We start from the raw sequence: 23,981 nt of genomic DNA on the forward strand, positions 1-23,981 counted from the left end.
CAGAGAGCTCTTCAGCAAAACACCACATCTTTCTGGATGACAGAATAATGTCCTTCAAGAGACACCATTCCTGCCTTTCTAGAACCAATACATAATAAAATGTAATTAAGCTTAAATTTCCAGGGACAGATAATTATGGAGCCACCTGTAAAGAAGCAGTGCCATCCTTGCCAAAGTACATCCCAGGAGACTGGGAGCGTTGGTGAGGACTTAAGGGGACTCTGCACAACACAAAGGAGCAGATAACTCAGCAACATTTTTTGAGACCCTTTCCATCCACAACTAATAGATAGGAAGAACAGAAAGAAATCAAGAGTGCAATCACATTGTAAGTGAAAGATTAAGGTTTGTGTACTGTGGATGGCCACCATATCAGTAGAAGCCACCCCAATTTTGTGAGCATCAGCATCAGGCAGACTGAACAACTTGGAAGGGACTGAACCAGCATGAAGGGAGGATGAAGGGGAACAGCCATGGAGCTGGGATGTTCAGAACAAAAGCAATGAAGGAAATGCACCAGTTGCCTGCTACAGAGTGGGTAACACATAAAATCACCTGTTATGAGCCATTTGCAGGCACAAACCTGGCACAAGGGTGTTACCAACACCTGGTGGAAAGATACACATGACAAAGCACTAACACCAATGGAAGGCAGAAAGGTACATGACAAGAGAGGAAGGGAAGGTTACCCCTCTGGCAAAGATGACAGGAACAACTTTTGAACCAACAAGCATGTTTACCTGCTCAGGCAGCTCAGGAAAACTTGCCATCTCACCCTACACAGGCCACTCTAACCTGAGGCACCAGTGCCCAGCTCTGTTGCTCAGGTCCAGGGCTCTTGCATCCCACATGTTGCTCCTCACGTGAAGAAGTAACCCCAACTCTGCTGCTGAGCAGAGCCATCTTTTGACCACGGCAGGTTCATGTGAATCAGTCCTGGAAGCCAAATTTATAAACATACTCTTCTACCAACTGGGCCTGTGTTTCCCAAACACAACCTTGCCCAAACCTCCAGCTGGGCTTGCAGAGCTCTGTGGTTTTTTTCCCTGTGCTTATCTCCAACCCTGCTCCTATTAACAGCTAATTTCCCCTCTATATCCTTATCTGCCTACTCAAAGAGGGATCTTGCAACACAGAGGCTAATTATCTCCCTAAGGCAGGGTCCTACAGCACCTCACCACCCTCTGCTCTCCTAAAACCAGCCAAATCCTGTCAGCACCCCCAAATCCAGAGCCTGCTGCCCTGTGATCCTCCAGGAACATCTCCATTAGACCCAGCTCCCCAGTCCCTGTGTGTTTGTTGGGGACCTCAAGTACTACAATGCAAATGCCAACTCACTCCAGTAACTGGTGTAAGGAGAAAGGAGAAACTTCACCTGAATGGAGTCAATAATTCTCCAGGACCATCTGCCAAGGAGCACCACTGAGGCTTCTGTCCTGCCACTCACATGTTTGCTGGCAAACATCACTTTATTTTACTTACCGTCACTTTCATTTAACTCCAGCCCAGGAAGCTCCATAGTGGATGTCAACATGAGAGAGAAAAGGAAATGTTTTCAAATTTAAAAGTAATATGAAACCCAGTAAACACTAAATTGCCTTGTAATCCCAATCGTTACATTTGTTGGTAGGAAACAGAAAAAGCCCAGCTAAGCACTATGTATTTAGCATTTTAAAGCTAAAAATAGCAGTAACTTCATCAGCAGGGAGAAGGAGTTTGAACAGAAAGTGAATGATCACCAGCAATTATTTCTGGATATTTTAAGTAAGTGCCCTGAAATTGGAAAAAGCAATGCCATGTTCAAATCCCTATCCTGGCTTACAGGAGAAATACAATCAGGTGAAGTATTGCAGAAAGGGGAGGAATGCTAATGGCAAACATAAAGAGAAGTTAGAGGTTAGAAAAGATTAGTTATCTTTAAGGAAGCAAGATGTATCAGGGAAGATTTAACACTGAGAAGGATTTTAGATTTTGAAAGGAGGCTACCCAGACCAAATGGTGTCTCCATGTCTACAACTTCCTCATGAGGGGAAGAGGGGGGGCAGGCACTGATCTCTTTTCTGTGGTGATCAGTGACAGAACACAAGGGAATGGCCAGAAGTTGTGTCAAGGGAGGTTTAGGTTGGATATTAGAAAAAGGTTCTTCACTCAGAGGGTGGTTGGTGCTGGAACAGGCTCCCCAGGACAGTGGTCAGAGCACCAAGGCTGACAGAGCTCAAGAAGTGCTTGGACAATACTCTCAGGCCCATGGTGTGACTCCTGGGGATGGTCCTGTGCAGGGCCAGGAGCTAGACTCAGTGATTCTTGTGGGTGCCTTCCAACTCAGAATATTTTGTGATTCTGTGAAACTAGCCCACTCCATCAGTGAATATTGCAGACACATGACATCGTTCAAAGGTTAATTCATTACTTTTATTCCAAGATGTTGGAGAGTTTGGTCAAATTTCAGCAACAGCACAGAATTATAATGTAATACTGTGTTAAACTACACAAGGATATGCTTTTCACTTCATTTGGGAGGATGTTAAAACCAAATCACACTTCGTGCAGACTCTTCATCAGGCACAGCTGTGCATTAGCTCCATCACAAGGAGATATTTTCTCCTGAGTCACATACAGGGTACAGCACTAGACACCAGCTGCCTTAAATTAATGCCTGTATCTCCAGATCCATACAGCTTTTTCTCAAGCTTATAGAAATCCCAACATAGGAGATCTCTGAACCATGGACGTTGTTTTTCAACAAGTCTTGGATTTCAGGAGGCATTCCTCAAGGCTGAAAGAAGTCAAATATTTCATCTGTTTATAAAAATATATAGTTACAGAGACTGGATAACTATAGGCCTGTCAGTCTGAGATTAATCCCTGGGAAAAGAATAGTTGATACAGAGTTAAAAGAGATTAGCGCCAATCAACACGTTCACGAAAAAACAAATATTGTCAAATTAATTCTCATTTTAAGAGATTACAGTTTCCTTGATGGAGCAATAGCATTAATGCAGCAATTCACCATATCACAGCTCTTCTCACTCCGGTTGGGCTGGTCCTGCTCTTAATCAGAAAGCAGAGAGCCAGCCTAGCATTCCCTAAAATAAATTAAAACCTGGTCAAAGGCTGCAGGATGTAAATGGAAATAGGAACTCTTTGGGGAAGCAGGGTCCCGCTGGGTCCTCACATTGGGTTTGTGCTGGTCAGCATCTTTACTGGGAGCCTGGGCAGTAAGAGCATTACTGAGACCACGGGAGACGTGGAGGTGGAAAGGATTAGAGGGCCACTGAAGAAGAGGAGGCTGTGCTGCTGGGAAGCAGTGATGAGTCACCTGATGGAAGCAAACAAGGAGCAGGTCGGTGGCTCCATGCGGCCCCAGTGTGGGCTGGCTGGGGGAAGAGCCACTCTGAAAGACAGCAGGAGCACCTGGTGTAGCTTGAAATGATCAGGATTACCTCGTGGCTGACACAGTCCACGGAGGAGCACAGGGAATGTCACATGGGAATGGGAATGCTGCTGTGGCTGTTGCAGTGTCCACTCCAGTTTGGCAAACACAGCTCTGTCACGTGGCTCCAGGGGCATCTTGGCACAGCACAGGGAGCCCATGGCTCTTCCCTGCTGCTCCCTGAGCATCCAGTATCTGCAGGGCCATCAGAGCCACCAGCCCTTTGCTTGGAATCTAATAGCAAACAAGTGAGGCTGGAAATAAAGTCTGTGCTTTTAGGCCCTGGAACAACCATCATGAGATTTGGCCTCTCTGTCACCAGAGAAAAGCTCATTCAAAGCAGCACTGGGCCAGGGCAACTTTGCCATCTCTTACACAGGACTACATCTTACACAAGTGGCCATAGATCATTCCTTCTGACCATGCAGCTGGCACCACTTCCAAGCAGTTATTAAAAATAAAAAAATACTGCTAGCTCATAAACCTTTAAGTGCAGCTCACAGTTGCATTTTTGTGGTGTGAAAGGCGCCCAAGGAACCTGCACACAAGCTGCAAATCACAGTGTAACACATGGTGTTATTAACAGCAACCTACAAGAAGACACAAACTCATCACTAAATCCTGCATGGAAATCTGCTCCAGGTTGACCATCCCCTCGTATTTAGGCTTCCATTACACCCCAGCTGTTCGATGGTTCTCGTACCTCTGCAGGGCAGGAGGGGAGAAGGTGCCCGCCTCCCTCTCACCGCAGCTGTATCCCGGTCCCTGCGAGCTCCTGCTGGAGACCCACAAGAGGGCAGTCGGGGTTGCCTTTTCCCTCCGACTACATCATTTTCCACCTTAACATCCAGGGAAGCCTCATCACAATGTCACCTTTCATCTTCTGCGGATACTTATAGCTGCTTTCTGAAGAGAATGTCATTGGTGTTATCATATGCCACGATATATACAGGTAACAGAACATGTTTGCTGCAGATGAAGCAGCTATTTATTACTTGTAGTCCCTGGGATAGTGGTGGTACGTGGGGCAGCCTGTTTTAGAGCTGCATCAGCCAAGAGGCTCCCCAGATCCCATGGCTGATTATGCTGGTGTTTGTAGGATCGGAGTGTCCATAAAGTCCATGCTACATTTTTGGAGACTGAAGCTGCTTCTCCTGTTTTATTTATTTGGAAAAGTCAAAATGATTGTATTAGGTACAGATACAAAATATGAGAAAAAAATACATCTCTCCTTCTGAGCTGAGGAGAAATGATACACCATTATCAGTGCTGAACTCCAAGACCACATTCACCACTACAGGTTTCACTCAGGTATTATCATTATACTATCATTAGTATTATATAGCTGCCTTTGACAGCCCTTGAAACTTCCTTACCTCCTGTTACCACCTCCCTTCCTTTTTTTACCTCTCCAAAACAAGGACAGTGCTGCTTTCCCCTTCTCCTGCACAGCCCAGCCTCCAGGTACAGAAGCTTTCCACCTTTATCCTCTCCAGTTCCTCCACCCATTCCATCTCTGCTCTCCCTCCTGCCTGTTCCCTGTCTTTTGTCTTCTCCTTACTTCCTCACCCTCTTGTGCATCTCTCCTCAAAACAGGAGGAGCTTCATATGCAGCTTAACTCCGTCCTTGCCTGTCCAAGCATGGCACCATCTCCCCTTATCTCAAAAATACTCTGTATTTTCACTGTCTGGAGCTGTTTTTCTCCAAATCCATCCAAAATCCTTTCCAATTTGTCTTTGTTTCATGTTTTAGATATCTTCTACAACGAGTCAGAGCCAGAAGATTCTTTTTGAAGAAAACACAGCATTGGGAAGGCCAGTCCAGGTAAACCATTCAAAAGCAACAAAAAAGGCAGTGGAGGGAAAGGAGGAAGTTTCGCTGCATTTGACTCTCCACAAGTCAGAATCGCGAAATCCTTTTGGTAACACTGTATCACACCAAGAAGAATCAGAAAACAGCAGCTAGCCTCACAAACCTTAGGGAGATAGCCCTGCCCTGAGACACACAGCTCTGCTGGGGAAGTAAGTGGGAGCCCATCAGGCAGGAGCAGACATGGGCTCTGTGGCAGCAGCAAAGCCACTGCTTACACAGGCGACTGCTTTTACTGGTCATGCACAAGTATTTTGTGTTTGCATTGGTCACCAAGGCCTGTGCTCCAAGTTTCCCAGCTCCCATTCCGCTTGCTTTCTTTCTTTGCATTATTACAGAGCAGCCCTGTAATGGGGGTTTTTATTACACGTTGTCCCTCCCCACAGAGCTCTGGAGGTAAATACAAGACAGAGGCACCAGGGATATGGAGAACAGAGGCACAACAAAACAGGGGTTAGAGCCCTGCCCTTCATTGTATGACAAGTGTGGGGAATTGAGACTACTTCCTTCCCTGTAATCCTTCAGGCAACATTAGAAAGTGTTTGTCGTTTCTCGAACTAAAATGCACAAAGGAATTTCAGTGGTAGGGAGAGTGATACAAGAAAACAAGGTCTCCCATTGTCAGATGCAGTGCTCCCAGCCAAGCCAGCTGCTCCGGGACTGCTGCATGTTTGGCCACGGCTACCACTTTCCTGCACCAGGCAAACTCCTCAGTGTGGACTCGAGCACCAGGATCTGCTCTACGCCTGCCAAGGTAGTCCCTGCACACAGCTGCTGGGTTAGCGCTGCTTGGGATGATGTGCCAGATACTGAAACAACACAACATTAAAAAAAGAGTTCATAAAACCATTTCAGCAGGCTCCCCTCACCCCAGCTACATTTCAGGAGCAGACAACAGTAGCAACTAAAATGCACTGACATGTCAAGGTAGTAATGGGAAAGGTCAGAGATGGCATGAGCAGTGATAATCCACCCAGCAAAGCTTCCTGGGACAGGAGTGACAGGGTCAGCAAATCAGATGATCCAGGCAGGTAAACGCTTTCACATAAAAACATTTTACTAAGATGGAGTTAAAATGGTCTTCCTTCCTGCTACTATTCTCAAGGCCTCCCACCAATTCTTGATGTTTACAGGGTAACTGAAGGAAGCTCACTGAGGCAAAGTGAAACAAGTGACAGAAGTTAAATCCACACTGTAACTGGAAAAATGCACATTTCACAAGTGTACATGTGTCACACGGGCACTTTTACCCACATGGAAACAGCCATTAAGTAGCTGGTTTCACCTTAAAAAGTTAAAAAGCTAAGAGGAGAAACCTTCACTGTTTGCCAAGATCCCCAAGTACGCACATCATATGCAATGCTTTTCTGGAAACACAAAGGTAAAAGCAATAAAGATATTGCAAATTATCCTTAATTCACCTTTCACCCAATTTCTGTCAAGCAATGCAAACTGTTTTCAAACACGTCTTCTCCTACCTAGGTGAAGATACACATGAAATTCAGACAGCTGACTTGCAACAAGCATCTAATTTTGGCCTTAGCACTACGTTCTTCACCTAAAAGGCAAGCTGTGCACAATTTACTGAATTTTAAACCCAAATTTGGAGGCCACTTGAGAACTAAGATGAACAAGAACTGATTAATCAAACAGCAGTTTTCAGAACTGGAAGACAGTGCTTTCACAAAAAACAACATAACAAAAATATCAAAGACCAATTTTATTTATCTTTTTTTTGGCACAAAACTTACAAGAACCATTTTGTTCCCTTCTTAAATTTAGTACAACTAGCAAGGAAAAAAAAAAAGGCATACTAATACACTTAATGAGCTGTACAGCAAGTGACGTGTGGAAAGAGGCACCAGAAAGATCTACCAAAAATCAAAGTGCATGAAAAATACCTACTCTGAGCGCCTCATGGTATTGTATTAAGGCACCACTCCTTTAGAAGGTTTACTGAATACATCAAGTGTGCAACTTCTTGGTTTGGAATGTAAGAGTCCTTCAGCCTGTATCGGAACCTCTGCATGGAACAACACTTCTCCTTGTAAATGTTAAATGGAGAGGCCTCTTCCTGCCCAACATCATCTCTCAGCCAGGTGTGTCACTGTCATATGCTTTGAAAAAGCCAACACAGGTTATCAGAGTGACCAGCATTTTACTTCAGAGTTTTAAGCTGTAGTGTACACCAGACCTATGAATTCTTTACAATGGTTTTATAGAAAAGAAATGCTGCAGAGACAAAAGTAACATGGGACATATCAGGAACTACATTTAGATAAGTTTTATCAAAAGAACATGTAAGCACTTTCTGGAGTATCTCTTAAAAAAAAAAAAAATCTGAGTAGTGTTATAAGCCAGAATAATTAAATACACTTTTCAACAGAATATTACAAAGCTTTCTCCATGACTAGCAATCAATTCTGACAATTCCACAAGACTTCAGGAACTTTCAGTACGGATGTAGAAAAAGCCCAATATTAGACAGTAGTGATTATCATAATTAGAAACATTTAATGCAAATACCTGCAACTGCAAATCATGTCATACAGGTGTGTATACACACACACACGCACACACACATTGAAACATCATTACAAGGGCCAAACAGACACCTTGGTTCATTGTGGATTCTTGCACATCACTGCTCTGAAGTACTACAGAAGCTGCAGGTTTTTTATTTCAGCACCTTCATTAGGAACTATTTGTTCAAGAACCAAACCACTTCAGTCACAAGAAGGTGCCACAGGCCAGATTCACATCTAGTGTAAACAGGTTCCAAACAACCAAACAGAAGTTGCATCTGCTTCTTACCAGCTTTGACTTTGGTTTTGCTGCTCAGCTGGATCTCCTTTACTTGCAGAAAGAAGTTTAATAAGAAATCAATGCCCATATCAAAACTGAAGTGGGAACCAGTAAATGCAGAATATTGTTATCAAACCACTGTACAACACCTCTACTGTAGAGAGTTTCAAACATCTCAGGAGCTTGAGACTGCTTAACCTGAACTCTGGAAAAGTATTTTTCTCTATGGACATGCAAAGGCATTTAAATATGAACTCTAGGAATTACAATATTTCATTTTTTGTCCTCTTACGGTGTAAACCTCGAGAACACAAGTGTGTGCCCCATTATAAAACCAAAGAACCCTTGAGCATTAAAAATTCTAAACAGCAAGGGCTGGAAAGAAGGGCATCTGGAAGTGATCTACACATTACAGAGCATGGTGTTTCACAAGTCTCAGAACAGTTCAGTTCATACTTGCTGGGATAAGTTTCCCTATACCTTTGTCCCAATACAGAGCTGTAGTTTTCAGTAACTCTTTAACCCCTGCATTATTTGCTCCCACATATAAAACATGCCACAGAAGTGGCAGTCAGGGCTAAACATTTAACAACATGTCCTTTTCATTCTTTATTAACAATTACATTTATTTCATGATTTGTATGTAAGTCATGTAGCAACTTAACACTGGTGTTATATACTGTGCTTCCATTCTCTGGCACTTGGAGGAGAAACTCATTTCCAGACAATCACATCTTGCTGAAGCATTCCTTTGCATTTGTCCAAACTTGAATTCCCTTTTAAAAAAACAATTAAAAAATCAATAGGTGGGAATATACTTTATTTGCAAACCTCATTCACTTTCTTCTACAGAAGACTCTACAAAGAAGTCCCATAGAACTTCACACAAGAATAAGGCAGAGACCACAATGAAATTGGACCACAAATGTCTACTTTATATATACATATCTCTCTCTATATATATAGATATATACACACACACACATATATATATACAGACACATCAACATTAACATGTCAGTGATTTCCAATCTTCTGTGACTGCCACGTTCTTAGTTATTGAAAGTCTGCATCTGTCCCCCTGCTGATATGATAAATATACTGGCCTGGCCTTTCACAAGCCAAACGTACCTTTTTGCACATGCTAATCTGCATAACAGCATAGCTTATAAGTGCCTCCTTCAAATCGTGATTCTTTTGCTCCTTAAACCGTTCAATGTCAGCCCAGGCACTTTTCACAAAGTCTCTGAAATTAAAAGCAATTATCTCTGTTAGTAAGTGTTTTAAGTGTTTCATCCTCAGCTCACATTCCTTATTCTGGACTCAGCAGAGAAGCTGTGTTTGACAGCGAGTAAACCAATTATTATGTATCCTGCAATTATTATGTATCCTTCGGTGTCCTCATTTAATAACTGGTACTACTACCTAATTCTCCATCTTATTCTTAAGGTTTTTAACCTAGAGAATCAGTTTCACAGGACACATTAGGATGTTTGTTTGGTGGGTTTTTTCCCCAGGAAGCATCACTGCCATAGAAGCAGCGTAAGTCAGAATACACATTTTTCTTCAGATTCCTTTGGGGTAACTAAATCTTTATGCAGACATTCAGCACAAAACATTGCATGTTTCTTTTTCAGTTGTCAAGTCAGAATCTTCATCTTCCCAATGTGAAAACTCAGGATGCAAGACTGTCAAGTACAGCAAACATGCAAATTTAACTTGGACAATTCACTTCAGAAACTAATTTTGGTTTGGTGATTTGTGGTCAGGTCTCTTTAATAAAAATAGAGGCAGATATCTGTAATTCATACTTTCATTTGTGCTGGACTTTACATACAAGGCAAGTATTCACTTGAAAATTGCTTCCAGAGCTACAAAAGCACATCTCCAATACATCTGTCAAAATGATTAAGAAATTGCATTTACTGTTGTTTTGAACTATTCATGAACCAGTCTTATCTTTCCAGCTCTAACACTAACACATTAGGAGATACCACGTTTACCCCTTGTGTTATATGACAAACGTGCTTTGACACAAACACATCACCTTAGGAATGTTAGCTTCTATTTTTCATTTTTGCATTCCTGAAGAAAATTTCATTAGAGCACCAAGAAGCAGTTACTCAAACACAACTCACCAGAGCTTCTAATCTCTTTCAAACAGGAGTCAGTTGTCCCCCATATGAGAGGCTGCAGAATACAAGCTCAGGACCCATACACGTAAACCAAACTAAATACCATATTTGAAGCAAATCAGCTTTTGAGCCTCAGCCTACTCAGCTGCAGACCCACAAGCCCACCTGCTAAATATATTACTAGTTGAACATAAAAGCATGCAAGTTAGCCATTAGAGTGGGCTCAGTAACTGGGAAAGTCATCAGGTTTTACATAAGCCATACACTCAGACCAGAAGCTAACTGCATGTACTGCACTTTATTTCACAACTTGCAGCTGACAGGAGCTTTTATAGACAGCTCATAAACACCAAGAATATATTAAAAACACTTATAAAATGCAAACACCTTCAAGAGCATCCAGTCAAGGACTTGTGCTAAGACAAGCCCTGTGTTTTCTTTGAGACAGTCAAGCCCATTTACCTGCCCTCCAGATTTTTAGACTTCAATTGCTCTTCTCCTTCCTGTATCTGCTCTTCTAGAACCTTTATCTTGGCTTCTCTCTGCTCGGGGGTTTCCTGCCCGAAGAGCTTGCTGGTCATCCCCTTCAGGGAGAAAGTTCTCACAGTCTACAAAAACAAAGACACACTAGATTTGGAATTCCTGAGCACAGCCACAAGACATCAGGTGATTTTTACCGGCATTTGTGCTTTTTATTTGGCAGATTTTTTGCTTTAACTTCCATTTCATTAACTGATAGGTAATCATGTTGGCTCACATTAGACCAGGCAAAGTGAGGAGGAAGTAATTTGATGTTCAAACCCTTTAAGGCTGATAAACTTTCAGAGCAGTCTTCCTACTGAATTAGGAAAGAAACTAAGAGAAAGAAAAGCCATAAAGGAGTTCTGTTTAGAACAATAATAGATTCAGAAGCAACATTAAGAATTGTAAAAAATTGTCAGTTACCATTTCCAGATAATATTTTAGATAACATTACCTTCCATATAAAAGAGGCTAACACCACATATCAGTAACACCCACTATTCAAAAGGCAGAGGAAGCCTTTCAGAATTCCCAACATTTTGATCTTTAGGATAGAGTTGTCTGTGTTATTCTGCTCAAGTCGTATTTACTGCAACTCTTTACTTGCTCAGTATTCAATAAAAGAAGTTTGGCACAAACAGCTTAAGTCACTAAGAACCAAGTTACTTTAAACCTCAGATGTCTAGAGCTCATATGATACCGCTTCTCATAAACAGCAGCCAGCATGCTGGTGCCATTTAAATGTCATTCTAAGTAACTTGGCTCAAATAAAAAATAAATTAAAAAAAAGAGGCATCTTGGAGAAGAAAGTGGAAAAAGACTCACTCCTGTTGCCAGCTCCTCACACTGCTGTTTCTTAGATGTTAAGTCCTGTGCAGCCATTTCCAAATCATATTGCATTAGTTCATGTTTCCTGCAAACTGCCCTGAAAAGTAAGTAATGAAAGATCTGTCACATAATCCTTTGTTTTACTACATTTCCCTTCATGTAAATTTTACAAATGGCATCATGTCTTGTTTGTTTTTTGACAGGAAGCACCTCCAGTTATTTATTTAGCTCAGATTCAACAGCCTTATCATAGACTGTATAACTCTGCAAATGCTGTAGTTAAGCAAGCTTGGATCAAAGTAAATAAAGTTCTTAGTGCAGTAGCACTCTGCTCCTCTTCTTAGAATCATTCTAAGACACACTCAGCAATACAAGCCCTACCACCCACTTAAGGACACCACTGTAAAATAGTTTTATTCAAAATACATGACAGAAAAATCACACCTTTGACAAAAGGTACCTGGAGACGGCACCTGTCACAGCAGCAATCTATTAGTCAATCATAAAATTCCTCACATTTTATTTTTTAAACAATGAAACAAGAAACTGTTTCTAGATTCACACAGTGCCTTTCATCTGGAAAAGAGGAGTTTCCTCTGACCACCTGCACTAAGTCCCAGTCCTGTGTGGGCTGCTGATGCTTACATCCGTACTCCACTGCCGGATGCACATCCGTCTCCCAGGAGAGGCTACTAGTGCTCTGGGCTCCCACACAGCAGCCGTCACACTCGCCAACCCAATTCCCTACAGCACTACTGGACCTCTCCAAGAGGTTCAGAGCCAGCCCTCTGAAAGCACAATTGCTTTAGGCAAAGTCTTACAGCATAAAGCAATTTGCTTTTGTGTCCACACTTGTAAGGGATGACTGCTTGACAGAGACTAAAGTAAAACAAAACCAAACAAAGAAATCAGTATTTACATGCACAAGACTGTACAGCTGATGAAAGTTATACTGGGCAGTTTGAAAGTTCCTAGAATTTATAATGGCTGTAGCAGTTCTGTTTGGCCTATCTCATCTGAAAGCTGAAGCTTTCAGCACATTGGGGCACTATTAGACCAGAAGCCGAGGAAACAGTGGAACCATAGGAATAAACAGCATTTATTCTACAGTATACAGATTTTAACATTTGTCTTTTCACTATTAATCAGCTCAGTTCTAATTTGTATTGCCACTCACATGGCAATCAAATATGAGTGAGCAAAATAAGAGAGGATAACATGGAGACTCCACAACATTGAAATTTCCCTTTTTCAGAGAGCAGAAGAGGATACCAAACTAAATTCAACATCAACACAAAATTTAAAAAAAGGACTACAGCTTCCATTTGAGCTATAAACTTCTGTACATACCGCAGTGCTTCTGCATAGAAGAGATATTCTTTCAGCTGATCTGCATAGTGTTCCTCTTCTTCCAGAATGTCATCAATAGAAGCTGCATATCTAGGGAAAACCAGTCATAGTTAAATATAAAGTTGCTAAATTTAACCTTTAAGGATAACACATCCAGTAACAAGGGAGGACACATGTTTGACAGAAACACGAGTCGTAAAATAAAACAGTGAAGGATACTTCCAGAAAGGGTTTTTCCTTTGTTTTTAATTAAACTCTGAATCAGTTAATCCAAGCATTCCTGTAGGCCTGTTTCTTTGGTTGTTACTACAATCAGTCTTTTGACAAGTACAAAATCTATCATAAGTTTCCTGCTGAAGATGAGGCAGTTTTTCTTACAGGAAAGAAAATCAATTTCTTCCTTTTCTTCATAGGCAGCACCAAGGCAAAAAAAAAGACATGGTGCAGAAGAAATCCTGGAAGGCTTAAAGCATTAAGGCACAGGAATGTGAACATGATATCTTCTGAAAAGTGAAGAGGCTGCTTTCATGGTTTGCTATTCAGCCCAAGTACCAGATAACTCACAGTGGTGCTCTGAACACAACAACATTAAGTCCCTTCAGCTCCTTCAAAGTCTGTTGCTTTGTCTGCTCTGTAAGTGCAGCATATCAATTCTGAGCAACAGGAAGTTTAACCCTACAAATCTGGAGTACAAGGGCTTGGACCAACTCTGCAGCTCTTGCATTCAATAAGAGTTTTGTTATTTAGGCTGATGTCTCCTAAAAATGGCAAAAAGCACTTTATTTTTCTAGTTTATACTGTTTGTTTGACAGTATTTAGTAGATTCTTGCTAACCAAGATGACTGTCTTGGACACATTTGCAGCCACAGGCCTACAGCTAAAGAGGTAACTGCATATCTCGCTTGGCACAGCAATAGAAATGAGACGCCACTTTAGCCCATGACACAGGGCACGAGCCACTGGAGATAAGCAGAATGAATGAGATCCCACCACAAATACCTTAATCTATTCTGCTAACTCAGATTCTCAAGTATGTGGCAATCCCTTGCACATCTGCAGGCTCTCTGAACTGAGCATATGTCAGCAACCAGCACAATGTGACCCAAATGTGAATTACAGCACCTCTTGGCTTTCAAGTTTTTGCAAAATCCTTGAGTTTTTCCCTTTTTCCTTGTGCCTCTCCAGCAACTGGCTCTACGGAAGAAGTGGCAGCGTTTCATACTGAAAGGGACCTGGTTACATGAATTTGATAAGTTTGCAAGTATGATAAGTTGTTTTGATGCTCTGCAAAATCAAAGACACAGCACATCCAGGAAAAGCCCTGCCAAGGCTATTGGTGATGAATACACATAGGATATGAAGTGGCCAGCAACAGCAGATCAGTTTATATAGAAGGGATAGAAGAACAGGAAGAACAAGAATCCACATTATAAATCAAAGTAAGGAATAAGTCCAAACTTGAAAAACGTGTTGAAAAATACACTTGTTCTGAAAAAATCCTACAGCCACATAGGTCATAAATGGCTTACCCTCTCTATTTCTAGGTCCTGAAATGCAATAATTTTAATATGGTGGTTAAGATTTCTCAGGGCAGCAGATGGACCACATTTCCATTTCAAGTAAGATCTACATTTAGAGCAGTGCTAGAGCTCCTTGTGGCAGAACAACTTTCAGGGAAAAAAAACCCAACCAAGAAATCCCACCAAACAAAATCCTACCTTACCCAGACAGGGTTTTCATAATGAGCTTTATTTGAAAAAAAAAAAAAATAGTAGTAAGACAAGCTACATTTCTGACTGCCTAAATTTAGGCAAACCAGAGAAAATGTTAAGGAGAAATGCTGCAATAAGTTCTGAAGGTACCTAACATGTTCTCACCCTTCGTGGGAACTGTCAACTAAATCCCTGTTTTACTTTAGACTGGTTCCACCTGTAATGACAGTCTTGTTGATGCAGAGATAAAGGGTCACCCATTAATAACAGAAAGGACAGAAATCAAAGGTCTGGCATTGTTTTCTTTCATCTTTTAAATACCAGAATTATAGCCATTTACTCCAACTTTCTCAGCATACTCTGTCACTTTAGCACGTACACATCCAAAGAGCTTTGGGATGTCTTCTCCAAACATTAAACAGTTATAGATCATACTAGACAATAACAACTCATAAGTTTAAATAAACATCTAGTAAAGACCACAGCATATGGGGTAGATAGAGAATAATTGAATTAGTCTTGAAGTTTAACATCTATATTAGGCAACCTTCTTGAAGTAGCTTTCTGTTGCAATAAACTCCTGCCTGATGTTATGGGAATGATAACTGAACTGGTAAGTTATACTTTCAAGAGATCATAGATATGAACCTTACTGGCAGGAGACCACATGGGTCATTGAATGAGTTCCTGAATCTCACAGCTGCTGCTTCTTGCTTGATTGTCACTAAGGGATTACTGTTGTAGGAGAGTGCCAGAGCAGACGAGATGACAGACAAGGAAAGCTACCTCAGGCTTCATGTGGTGATTAAAGTTACCCAGAATAGCAGTTACCCACTGCCTTCACTCTGGATCTTTAGCCCTAACTGTGTTACAGACAGAAATATTAAATACTTTGGATGTGTGGAGAAGGGTCAGCCTCCTGACTGAGAAGTGAGACAAACTCTTTAATTTCTAGGTGTTTGCAATCTTGGTGTGGTGTATCTGAACCACCAAAACCTACTTTTGATTCCTTAGCTCCACTATATCATGCCATGTTTTCATAATCTCTTCAATTTTCACCTTTACTTCAATTTTTTTTCTTCTGAATGCAGAACACATTCTCCATTTCTTTATTCTCACCAGAGCCCTCTGCCTAAAATATATTATAGCTTTTCTTGGATGCAAACTACATTAGCCAAAACGCAGAATTGTGAATAAATTATTCAGAGGGGCTCAAATTCTTAAAGATCTGATAAAACCAGAATTATTCTGAAGAAGCTGAGGTTGTGGCTCTTCAAACTCTTCCATTTGACAAGGCCAATAACAACTGACAGCTTGATAACTTGACACCACCAATAACAACCAGGCAGTAGTACCTATGTAAATCTGCACTGCAAACTAAACCTGATAACTTTATTTCCACACAAATTGCATTTTATCGGTAAAAATATTGTATGAAGTGTGAAACACCTTCCATCTCTTGCTGGAGTTGTTATTTATCTGTTCTGTGGGATTGCAGAAGAGGAATCAGAGTGGTAAGAAATGCTGTTTCACTTACTATACATGACTACCTGAAAAGCAGAAAGCATGAGCCTATATATCACTTCTGTGAGCACTCTCGTGTGCCAGACTCTTATTTTGAAGGCTGGGCTTCGTATACTCTGCCAACTGACTCCAAAGATGCAAAGAGGGAGGATTCTATGCAAAGAGGGAGGATTCTTTATTATATCCAGTCAGTGTTTGTTTCAAGTATCCACTGGAGTTTTGGTGCTGATTAATTAAATCTCTTAATTCTCTATAATCAAGTCCAAACCTGTGTACCACCTACTGCATGGTACAAATGGCTGCTATCAAAACCAAATGGATCTCATCAGGTCTGCAGTACATTAAAGTTGTATTCCACCAGTTTCTGGCATAGTAACTTAAAAGAAAAACTGGAAGAAGTCCAAACACTTCTACAATTTCAAAATAATAATAAAAAAAGAAACCCCTTTGGTTCTCCTGAGACTTTTTGAGCTACTTAATACAGTATATGGATGCTAAAACTGTGCCTGCATCCAAGTCACAGAAACACTGTATACCTAAAAACAATGCACCCCCAACTTTCTCAGTACTCATATGTACTTTACGGTTGAGGGAAAAGAGAGGAAAGAGGGAGAGTTCCACATCTGGCTTACATCAAACTATCAGATATTCAGTCAGTACTTACACATCCATGTGGTGGCCAGCACTCTGCAACCCATCCCCCATCTCCTTTTCTATTGCACTCCATTCACTGTAGGAAAAACAAACGAGAAACAACATCACACATCAAGGGTAAAGGAAGTTAATAAGCTGCATCCTGTATACAGTTTCTTTCCAGGTGACACCTGAATGGAAACTGCCTCAAAGTTAGACTTGGCCAAACTGTTTTCTTTCTCTAAGGAGCAGCACTGACAATGTGGCGAGGCTATTTATGGCACTCTGTTAAACAACTGTCCCTAAAGCTCATCGTCACAAATATATTTAGTTTGAGATTCCTTTTGAGCAGAAAGTCTTGTTCAAAGAGCTGAAACTCTATTTAAAACAAAATCAACCAAACAAAAACAAATCACGGAGCACTCAATATAAATGGGGCAGGGGATACTGACAATGATGAACTTTCTAAAACAGATTTTGGTCTAACATACTCATCGAGAAGAAACTAAGCTTTCCAGACTCACAACACATCAGATAGAAGCCTCTCATTCCAAAAACCAGAGGGTGGGATTTGACTTTTGTAAGCATTTTACTTCTCCTGAGGCCATTTCATGTATGTTGCTGTTTTCATATTAGACTGTTGTTTAGTTCTATTCATTAAAAAAATATCAAAAAAAGAGCAACTGTCTCTTTATTACAACTACCTAGTTATGTTAGAGAGATTATTTAGATAAAGAAAGAAACAGAGCTACATTAAAGATAGAAAGAGACTTATTCTGGACATCCTGGCACGTACACTGCAATTTTAATTGTGTTCTCAGGTTTATGAAACCCTATTGGAGTTCTTAGTTACAAGAATTACATCCACAACTCTTTTTACAAGATAAAAAGGAGAGATTCCCCTTATATTTCATGTAATTTATATGTAATGCATCTATTCTGTCCTTCATTTTTTCATAAACATTCCACTCTGCTGATGTTGACATTTGTTTGTCTTTGTGTTATTACAGAACTACACCTAATTTCATTTTAAAACCCCCAGTGAGAAAGACATCTGCAATCCATTAACCCAGAGAATTAAATTTAGCACTTGAACAGTGTGTAGAAGCAGGAGGTTTCCCTTAACCAGAAGTTTAGATTCTTTAATTCTCCAGTGAGATGGAAAACTTGAGCATGCAATTCACTCATATAAATAAAAAAAAACGACTGGCAAATTCACTTTAAAAAGCTACTAAAATTGGATAGATATAATTGTTGATTTTTAACCACCAAAAGGGCCTAGAAGCTTTTAAGAGACAACTGCATGAAGACTGATGGGGAGTTACTTTCTGAAGAAACAAAATGCCAACGCAGCAGCAAAAGGCCCAAAGGTCTGGCATACAAAACAAAAAACTAGTCTTCCACTAGAGACTAAGCTCAGCAGATCTGGAGATCACTCTATGCAACACAGCAATCTCATTAGTACTGCAATACAGAGCTTTTCAATAGACAGTGAAATGCTTCAGATATACTTTTCAAGAGCATAACAACATAACCAACAAATTCCCTTCTCTCTTCCCACATCTTTGTATGTATTTAAAAACTGGATGAACTCTTACCTGAATACTCTTCCATAGTTGCCATGGACTTTATAGACACCATATAGCCGGTCTGCTACCCTCTAAAATGTTTTAGAGACAGGTTTTGGTCATCAGTATGAAGTGCAATTGCTTTGTGAAAGCCCACATACAAATTCCAAGCTAAAGCCCTAATGTTCTTACACAGGTAAACAAGATTAGGCCTAAATCTAATCTAAGCCACTACTGAAAGAAAAATCAACAGCATTAATTTCAGAAGACTGAAGTCGCAATCAAGGCTATACTGAAAAATTAGCATTTCAAGTATTTCTTTGGAAATTATAGGATATGCCTACGGAGACCATAAATAACCAAGTTCCCTTCAGTTTTTGATCAACAAATATAAGGCATCCTTTATCTGAATAATGCCAAATTTATATACACACTTCTTTAACTTATTGATGACAACACAGAAGTCCATCCTGACATCAAGATTGTAGAGAAATCTTTGGTAAAATTCTAACAAGTGACTTGATTTTTCCACCCAGCTCAGTGAACTGAGGGAAAGGAAATAAGCTATCCACTGCAGGACTTATTGCTCAAGCTAGATGTCATTTCAGCTGTTTGGAGTGTCAGTGCCTGCTGCAGCCAGCACTACAATGCTGGCAACAACCTCAGAAGAAAAGACACGTGTACGCTCTGAAGTGTGAGTTGTAATCCAGATAACGCCCTTGGAATTATGATGTACCACCAAATGAGAGTGAAGTTCTGCAAGAGCTACCACTGTTATTATGTCTGTCACAGCAGTAAAAAGGGAACATAAGCAAATTGCCCAACAGATCACACACACACAGCCCTGGGAAAACAGGACTGTCTGTAGAACACCAGTGATTAATCCTCTCAAGAACCTCAACTCAACGGGGCAATCCATTACCGTCCTCTCTGCTGCATAGCTTCCATCAAAAATAAAATCCCTGTTGAACTTACTAAAAAGTATCATGCTCTCATTATTGGAACTGTAATTTCCTATTTCCTTTTTGTGACTTTAAAAAAATAATAATCTCCCACTCTCAACCCATAGAGTATCTTGATGCATGACATTATTATTCTCATCATTAGAAAGACTATTATTCATTATAGATTGAAGAACAAGCCAAAAAAAGAAAAAGCATATTGGGAAACATATAGGTTTCACGCTACAAGCTCTGGAAAGCAAAGTATTACATGTCTGATCAGAAAACTGGTATTTTGGGGCCCTTCCCAGCCCAGACATCCAGCAAAAGCAACTCATTTGCTGTGCAGAGAGAAGCAGACACCTCAATTCTCTTTGAAACACCCCCCTGTGATACATGGTCATCACAGGAGAGGGCAGATTAGCAACATGCACTGGCGAACTCAACCACTGTATCTGGAACTTTTCCCCCTCCCAGATCTGTACAGTCAGTGCCCCCACCCCTTGCTGTCTCCTGCTCCACACTCCAGAGACAGACTCCCTCAGGCAAAACTGCCCTCATTCTAGAACACATACACCACTTCTCTTGACTAAACAAGAAATACTGCCTTATAAATAAATCATACTATTTGTCACGACACACATGGGAAATACTTACAGCTCTGACTCGCAGAAGGTGTGATATGACAGACTGCAGTTCATCGCTATAGTGTTTTAGCTCAGTAAATCTCCTGGGAGGAGGAAACAGATAGTACATCATTAGCCATCATGAAAGCAAGCTTTCACAGCATGCACGACACAGCCACAATGCCACAGCCAGGGAGACGGAGCCTGGCCTGTGTTGGAGTGGAATTAGCTGAAGACTCCCAGAGAAGGGACTGCAAAGTTTAATTCCCCCAAAGCGAACAACCCAGGACTTGCATGAGCCCTATTTTTTCATATGCAAATGTTGAACGTTCAGATCAATTTAAGAGATAACATTTTATGAAATAAAAGCAGCTAGCTGAAGTTATTGCATCACTCTTTTGCTGTTTGTTTGGTTGTTGGTTTTTTTTTTAATGGGATTTATAAAAGCAAGGGTTAGTGAACAGGAAAGCTTCAAGTAAGTACAAAGCCAAAATCTTCTGAAGCATTTCTTAATACAAGCATGTTCACATTTCTGACCTGGCAAAGATACTTTACTTTCAAGCTGCCATCTAGCCAATTTTGTGCATAGCTCTTTAGGAGTTCAAGGAAGCATTCACAATTCCCACAATTCCTCTAAGGCTAATCAATACAGTAACTGTAACATTATACACGAAATCCTATTGAGACTTGTACCTGCACAGGAGTCACGTATGGCTAAAAGCCATCAAACCACTACATCTTAACAAGGTACCAGACAGGTAACCCCTTGCAAGTGACCATGTGCACACTGCTGGCCTGTCACTTCTGAAGAAGAGGCATTTTATCAGCCAGCTCAATTAAGCCTTGGAGGCAGTTTAAGCTGATACCTTTAGCTCACGCTAATGACTTTGCCACAGCCTTGCTAGTGACAGGTAACCAATTAAACCACAGCAACAGCCTCTTGTGTACATGTAAACCCTCCCTGCTACACACAAATCTAACTCATAACCTACTTTGGTACACAAAAAAGTATTTATTTCATCCAGGGGGGAAGCCAGAAACAGCTTTACTTAAATTTCTAAACAATGATCTGAAAATAAACACAGAAGAATGCAACTAGAATTAAAGAATGGGAGTCTAAGATTAGCCTTCCAGGTTGATGTTGAAAGGAAAAAGAAACTTCATCCCTCCTCCCATCACAGGCACACAGTCAGGCTTTGTATTTCAGAACAGCTTGTACCCAAGAGGTCTTACTGAAATGAGTCAGGTCACTTGTTTTGGGTGACCAAGTATGAAATTCCAGGGTTTTTCATTTAACACCTCTTCCTCCCCTGCCAGGAAGTCTTCCCCTAAAATATTCTCATCCTTACATTCAGGAAGTAGAAGCTTTATTACAGTTTCTAAAATTTGTGATTTCCAAGAAGAATCTTTTATGACACACACAGGGTTAAATACATAAAAATATTTAAAAGCTAGCAGAGAAACTGTATGGGAAAAAGAAATGTAGTCATTGATCTGCACAGTGGGATTTAGAGAGCAATCTTTTCAGTTTACACTTTATAAAATATGCACCAGGGCTGCATGTCAGACAGCTGCAGACACGTACAGTGAAGATACTTGAAATAATTGAACTAAAAACAAAAGATTAAAAAGCATGCCTTCAGCTCAGGAAGACTCCCCTTTCCACTCCAGAAATTTATAATGAAAAGTTTTATTTATCCTGCTTTGTGGCAAGAAATCTTTTAGGAATGCTGTAACTCCCTGAAGGCAAGAGTCAGGGACCTAAGAGGACTTTCTGTATCCTGGAATCCAGCAGAAATACCTCTTCTCCCTTACAAATTCCTCTTCCATTAAAAAATAAAATAATTTTTAAAAATTACTACTTCTGAAGTAAGCTGTCTTCTTTTTACTGTCTCAGAAAAGCATAAACCAAAGTGCTGGTATTTTTCCCCACTCTTCTGTGAAGGTCAAAAACTTTAAAAACATATTTTTTTTGAAAAACTTTTTAAAAGGTGTTGCAGATCAAAGATTTCTTTCTCAAGTATTTGCTTAAATCCTACTCATTGTTCATGTAAAAAAATTTACATAATTATAATGTAATTTCCAAACTGAGTTCAGTGAGGCACACAAAGGGATGTTTACTTTCCAGTGCATCATAACAGTAGAAATGTGAAACAAGACAGTTTTGGCACTCAGTAACTGAGGCTTTTTTAAATAGCACTTTTCACTTGGTTTTATTGGTTTTACAGTATTACCAACAGACTCGATACTTAATGGAGCTATTAAATAGAAATTGGGACACAAATGAAGAACTGATCGATCACACTGGTGCAGGAGCACCAGTAGGTCTCTTAAAAATATCTTTTATGACACTGGAAAATAAGAAATTTTGATTTACAGTATACAGCATTTCAATATAAGTTATTTACTCTGTGCACTTTACTTGGCAGTAAGGGCAGTGAGGGCAATGCATCTCTCCTGTTTTGTGAAGGAAGACACTACAAGAACAGAACTGTTCACTAAAGAATAAGCCACTTGTCTGAGTAACCAGACAAAAATAAAGGAGAGCTACTTAAAAAAAAATGTCTGCCTTAGGAAAAGATTTAGTGTTTTCTAAAGAAATCTTTCACATCAAAAAAAGCTACTTTTTTGATTAAAGCCCAGAAAGAGAACAAAAGGATGGGCACCACGAGGCCAAATCAAAGAGGTCTGCAGTAGATACAAATTTACCTCTGAGTAACCAGAGCACCATATTTTTATCACCATTTAATTCCAACATTAAAAATATAAATTGCTTCCCACAGGAGAAGGTTTAGTCTCCAGTCTACACTTGACCTGGAGGAGCAGCCTTGTTCCAGCTGTGTGGAGCTCCTCACATTGCTAAGCTGAGGGGTGCAGCTCCACAACACCGCAAGGCAATCCGGACTGGGAGCTGCACCTGAACCCCTCCTGCTCCAGGAACCTAAAAGCCTACACCCCACACAGCAGTCACACCTTTTGTTCAAGCAAGGTGAGCTTGCTGAACCACTTCACCACCCAAACAAGCACCAAAGGTAATGCAGAGGGCCAAGGCATCATATTCCAGGCAGCTCAAGCGTGAGTGTGCTGGGCAGAGCAAGGCACTATCCCTCCTGTTAAGAGCCACACGTGCTATGGTAAAAGGCTCTCCCTGAATTTATTAAAAACAAACAAACAAACAAAACAAAACACAAAAACAAAAGCCCAATGAAACAAAAAAACTCAACTTCTGCTCATCAGTTATTTGTTAAACAACTTGTATCCCCCAAATCAATTTGGAAGCTCCTGTAGCTGGCAGAATACAACAAAAAACATGTGCCATCTCTCTCAAGCACTGTGAAGGCTCTACCGAGACACAGACACCTGGGAACTGTTTTTGTTACAAGCCCTTTCTCATGTTTTCCTTGTATTAACTCTTTTTCTGCTTTTTAACAAGCCACTTCTCACAACAGCTTTGTTTTCTGAAACACTGTTACCTCAAAAAACAACAAGATATTCCTTAAACAATCTTGCCCACCTATGCCTACAGTCAGACTTCTGGGAAGGTTTCCCTGCTGTGAGAACAGGAAAAGCTAACTCCTATCATCCATAGAGGAAGATGACTGAGGATGAAGCATTCAAACAAGGGGCCAATTTCACCTGCGGGCACAGAGAGAATTTCTGTCTTCCGATCTCATCCATGAATGTTTCATTTTATATTAAACCCTGGTTAAAAGCTTCCTTGCTGCCACAGAAGGCTGTAAAAGCAAGCACAGTAAAAAATGAGAGACTGGACTAATTCACAGGTAAGTCTATAAAGAAGTTCAGAAAGGTATGTACCCTCTAAGATCCTTAATACAGTACGCAGAGATTCTATGGAAGTACAAAGGGAAAAGACAACAGAAAGTAGTCAGGAATGTGGGCTCTCCCTAAATAGCATCTCCTATTGCCACTGCTGTACAGCAGATGAACCCAGAAGGGCACTTGGTAAGGGTCTCCTTGGCTTATGGATGGCAAACAGCAACATCTCTTGGCTCTACTGCTGCACACTGATGTTT

The 23,981-nt window shown here is 40.6% G+C and overlaps 1 protein-coding gene across 1 annotated transcript in view; it reads right to left on the reverse strand.

Moving 5' to 3' along the window:
* Nucleotides 1-7,010: 7,010 nt before the first annotated feature.
* Nucleotides 7,011-23,981, reverse strand: part of SNX4 (sorting nexin 4) — a 33,904-nt gene continuing 16,933 nt past the window's right edge. Inside the window, 8 exon segments of the mRNA XM_064661470.1 lie at nucleotides 7,011-8,884; nucleotides 9,240-9,354; nucleotides 10,706-10,851; nucleotides 11,591-11,690; nucleotides 12,944-13,033; nucleotides 16,844-16,909; nucleotides 18,411-18,472; nucleotides 19,979-20,051. Coding sequence (XP_064517540.1) covers nucleotides 8,837-8,884; nucleotides 9,240-9,354; nucleotides 10,706-10,851; nucleotides 11,591-11,690; nucleotides 12,944-13,033; nucleotides 16,844-16,909; nucleotides 18,411-18,472; nucleotides 19,979-20,051 — 700 coding nt within the window. The 3' untranslated portion in view covers nucleotides 7,011-8,836.

The sequence above is a fragment of the Pseudopipra pipra genome, chromosome 7 (assembly GCF_036250125.1).
Source record: "Pseudopipra pipra isolate bDixPip1 chromosome 7, bDixPip1.hap1, whole genome shotgun sequence".
Classification (NCBI taxonomy): domain Eukaryota; kingdom Metazoa; phylum Chordata; class Aves; order Passeriformes; family Pipridae; genus Pseudopipra; species Pseudopipra pipra.